This window comes from Micromys minutus (assembly GCF_963924665.1).
Source record: "Micromys minutus genome assembly, chromosome: 7".
NCBI classification, from domain to species: Eukaryota; Metazoa; Chordata; class Mammalia; order Rodentia; family Muridae; genus Micromys; species Micromys minutus.
The window spans coordinates 7,461,512-7,466,190 of NC_137976.1; the positions used below are offsets into that span (position 1 = coordinate 7,461,512).

The following is a 4,679-nucleotide window of genomic DNA, read 5'->3' on the forward strand; positions in this document are numbered from 1 at the left end:
ACATTTATAGATTCAATTGAAAAAGTTTATTGGGAAAAGAGAAATTTCTCTTGGTTAAAAACCAAAAGGATCTGTGACAGAATCATCACAATGAATGACAATTTAGGCACAGAGACTGTGTATTTCACATTTACCCACTTTTTACAACAAAATTTCAAAACAATTAATCGGACATAATAGACACAGAAGGAAAGAAGACGTCAGTAAACTTGTATCAGAAACCTGTGAGCGAAACCTTCAGGATCTAAGCAGGAATTAGAACATATGAGGTAAAGAACGGCAACATCCTGACATCACGCTAGTAGAAGTTTGGAGTATCATGGTGTCTTCAATAGTAGTAGCCAAATCCAGAGCCATAGCCAGAGCCACATCCATAGCCACAGCCATAGAGAGAGCGTGAGCCATAGCCATAGCCACAGCCCAGTCCACGGGAGCCACAGCCATAGTAGGAGCCATAGCCATAGCCACAGCCCAGGCCTCCGTAGCCACAGCAGCCATAGCCTCTGCCGCCATAGTAGTTTCCGTAGTAGCCACACATGCTGTTGGTTGTTGAGGTTGTTCTTGAGTAGAGAGGAGTGGAGGTGATTTGAGTCTGTGTACTTCTGTCTGAAGAGAGGGCCTTTTATATTCTCAGTGTGGGTGGAGCCCACCATGCACCCATGCTATTGACTAATTTTATGACTAGTGTAATTATTTTGTTTTCTCCATTATGGAAATAGTTCAGAGCCATTAAAGAGGCCTGCTTGGCTTCCTATCTCATGTGAACATTCTTAGTCTAGTTTAGGGCTCCAGTGTGGTAGTGTACATCACATGCCCTAATCACTAGAGAATTGTCACCCAATTGATGCTTCCATCTAAGCATATATAGTACATCTAAGCATAGATAATATATCTAAGACTGAATTACATGTAGAGTTGAGACTGCCTTAGTCAAAATTTGTTTTGTATCTCAGGTCCACAAAGCCGTACTTTCTCTTTGAATCATGAATTTTTCTTCACTTGCAATGCAAATTTACTTTTTGCTTCAGGGTTCAATTCTTTTCCTTTGCTGAAATCAAACATATTTTTCATACCATTAATGGTAATAATATTTCAACTAATTGATATTTTAGAAAATGAACTATGAGCTAAGTGCATTAGGTCTTATTGCTATACAGAAGAGACTAAAGTTATTTGAATTTAATTTCTATAAAGCAAAGAATTTTTATTTATTGCATGGGACCTTATTTCTCCATTTACTTGCACAGATAAGTGCATGGTGATTAGTCAATACTTTAGTGAATATTAGAATTATACTTTATGTATAGCACTATACAATGAGCTTATTGTGTACTATACATCATGCCCTTACATTGATCAAATTATTTAAATCAAGTACTCTTTCTTTAGAAAGTGATGCCAGAATTAGTCTGTTTTTGACAGCAAATTCTGAACTTGGACAGCTTTCTAGTAGTCCCTGCTCCCATTTGGTTTTGCATGATAATGAATTCTCCTAATAATTTCATACAAAAGCAAGGGTAGTTTTGTTTTTAAGTAGAATTGTGTAATTTCATTGTAAGGGACTAGAGCAGAAGTGACAGTACCCCTGTGCTCAGAACAACTACCTTGGTTAGTGTTGCAAAAGAGTAAAAATGTCTTCCAATATTTTCATAGTGATGTTCACATCAAATACAGCTATTTGTTCCTTTACAGTGTGTGTATGTGTGTGTGTGTTTATGTGTGTGTGTGTGTGTGTGTGTGTGTGTGTGTGTGTGTGTGTGAGATGATGGTCTCACAGTAGTATTTTGGCCTCAAACATGAAATCATGCTACCACAACCTCATGAGTGTCATTACTTCAGAACATGTGACAGAATTCACATATCAATATGGGCTCTTGAATATGTGCACGTGACAGAATTTACAAATCAATATGGGCTTTTAAATATTCTCTTTGTTAATGAATCTTGATAGACTATAGTTAGGGTAGGTATGTGTTAAAAGGCTAAATTCAATACATATAGATTTATCTAGTGGCCGCAAGGCAAGAAAATTCTTATGTATACCAGCTTTGACTCCTAAGTTAATTTTTCAATAAAAGACTAAAGTCTGTGATAGGGCAGTACAAAGTAAGAGGCAGGACTTCCTGGGAGGGAGAAAGGAACTCTGGGAAGAAGGCAGAGGAAGTCATTTAGCCAGGAGACATGAGGGGAGACAGATGTGACTACAAGAATGAAAAGTATAGCTAGCCCTGTGGGTGGATGGAGCTAGGTGGTCAGGTTAACTTAGATGGGGTGGTTGAGAGTTTGCCCAAATAAGGTCTAGGCCTGAAAATATTAAGGGATCACTGTGTGTTTATTTGGGAGAAACTAAGCTGGTTAAGAAACAACTGCCTCTGTATTAATTTCCAGCATTAATTAATGTATACAGAATATTAATAATAATTTTACAAATATTGTAAAAATTATTGTGATTTTATCAGAATAATCATGAGGCTTGAGAATCTTGCATCACACTATCATTATGTATTCAAAGTTCACATAGTTATGTCATTTATCAGTGTTATAAGTTAAACAATAATTTAGAATACATTTCTCAGAAAAAATAATTTAAATGACATGTTAGTCTTTATCTAGTCCAAGACTTTCTTTTATTTTTTATTAGTTATTTTATTAATATACATTTCAAATGTTATTCTCCTTCCATTTTCCCCTCCACAAGCTCTCATCTCCTCCTCCTCCCCCCACCTCTATGCGGGTTCTCTCCGACTCACTCACCCACTCTTGCCTTAGAGGCCCAACATTCCCCTATCCTATATCATCAAGCCTCCACAGGAACAAGAGGATCCCCTCCCAGTGATGCAAGAGAGTACAATTTCTGCTACACTCTGAGCTGGAACCATGTGTACAGCCTATATACTCTGGTATAGTCCAGATGGTTTAGTCCCTGACAGCCTTCGGTGTTCTGGTTGGTTGATATTGTTGTTCTTCCTATGAGGTTTCAAACCCCTACAGCTCCTACCGTCCTTGCCCAAAATTCTCCACTGGTGTCCCCAGACTCAATCCAATATTTGACTGTGTACATCTGCATCTGTCTTTATCTGGCTCTGGCAGAGCCTCTCAGGGGACAGCTATATTACTAAGTGTTCGTAAGCACTTCTTGGCATCATCAATAGTGTCTGGGTTTGGTATCTGCAGATGGGATTAATCCCTAGGTGAGACAGTCTCTGGATGGCCTTTTCTTTGACTTCTGCTCCACTCTTTGTCCCTGCATTTGCTTTTGACAGGAGAAATTCTGGATTAATATTTTTGAGGTGGGTGGGTGACTTAGTGCTCTCAGAATGAACAACTCCGCATTTGAAGTCTTTGCCCCACTGTTATAGCCTTCCAGAAACAGCAACACAGACGGTCAGCTGTCCTTCTTCTATTTTCTCTCATCCTTCCCAAGAAATAATTCTTAACCACCTATTTCAAACATTTTAAAAGATTACCATACCTCATGTTGGCATTGTGCCTGTGGCCTTGTATATCTTGTGACTTGCCTAACCTCAAGTTTCTCAATAGTGCCAAACATAGCATTTTGATGAATGATTAAGATATAAAAAGGAAAAATATTAGCAAATGATCAAATCAATTAAATGAAATAGTTTAAAATTTTCTTCTTCCCACCTCTAGTTTGAAATAATTTTCAACGTGCAAAAATCTGAAAAATACTTGTTTACTTTTCATTTAGTTCTGTCTTTGTTTATTTGAAACCAACCAATAAAAGAAAAAAAAAAAAGAACCACTGACAATGTCCATTACTAAGCTAAAGACACTGTTCAGATTAAAACAATGCTCCATTATCTTTTCTCTCCTAGGTACCAATCAAGGATTCCTAAATCATTTCCTTGTCACATTTCTTTAGATTCTTTTTGGCAAGTCTTTACTTTTCCCTTCTTTTTAATGGTACTGACAATTTGTAACAGCAATATGGTTTATGGAACTTTGCTTTGGTTAAATGATTTTGATCACTAGGTTTAAATATTGCATATTATAAGACAGCTACTCATGACATAGGGATTAAAAAAAGCTTTGAAAGTTTTTAAAGTGCAAACTTCCAGAAGAATTCTATTTCTATATGAACACCATTCACGGGTTTAATTATCCAGAATTAATAATGCCATTATTTTGGATTGTATATTAAATGATAAATGCATATATGTAATACATTGATATACATGTATAAGCATGTATATATTTATCTATCAAAAATAAAATTAGTAATATTGCAACCAAAAAAATAATAAAGTATATCGTTCACTCAAAGATCTGAAAATCAATTCTAACACCCTGTATTTTCCTCCAAAAGGAATTTACCAATATCAAGAATATTGTATGTATTAACTAGCAATGGTTCTTAATTTTGGTTTGTTGAACAATCATTCCTTAGTAATAAGAAAGTTAAGGACATAAAATATTCCTATGACAATGTGTTCTTGGAAATATGGGCTGTGAGAGAAATTTTAGGTAGCTTCAGTGCAAGTTACTTGTTAATAATAATCCAACAATGTCTGTGGTTTACCCCGCACACAGTTCACTCAATATTTAAAGCCTCATGAAACTGAAATTCTAGATGCTGACCCAGGTTCATAACTGTGCACTCTAATCCTGATCCCACAAGCTTCTGCAGTACTGATTATGGAGACCTAGTCTATGGCTAT

At 36.4% G+C, this 4,679-nt stretch overlaps 1 protein-coding gene across 1 annotated transcript; it reads right to left on the reverse strand.

Moving 5' to 3' along the window:
• Nucleotides 1-328: 328 nt before the first annotated feature.
• On the reverse strand, nucleotides 329-538 carry LOC308423011 (keratin-associated protein 6-5-like; the record flags this gene model as incomplete). Its single annotated transcript, XM_080919623.1, has 1 exon — nucleotides 329-538. One exon carries the CDS (start codon nucleotides 536-538, stop codon nucleotides 329-331), a length of 210 nt encoding a protein of 69 aa, XP_080775749.1.
• Between the last annotated feature and the right edge of the window lie 4,141 nt (nucleotides 539-4,679).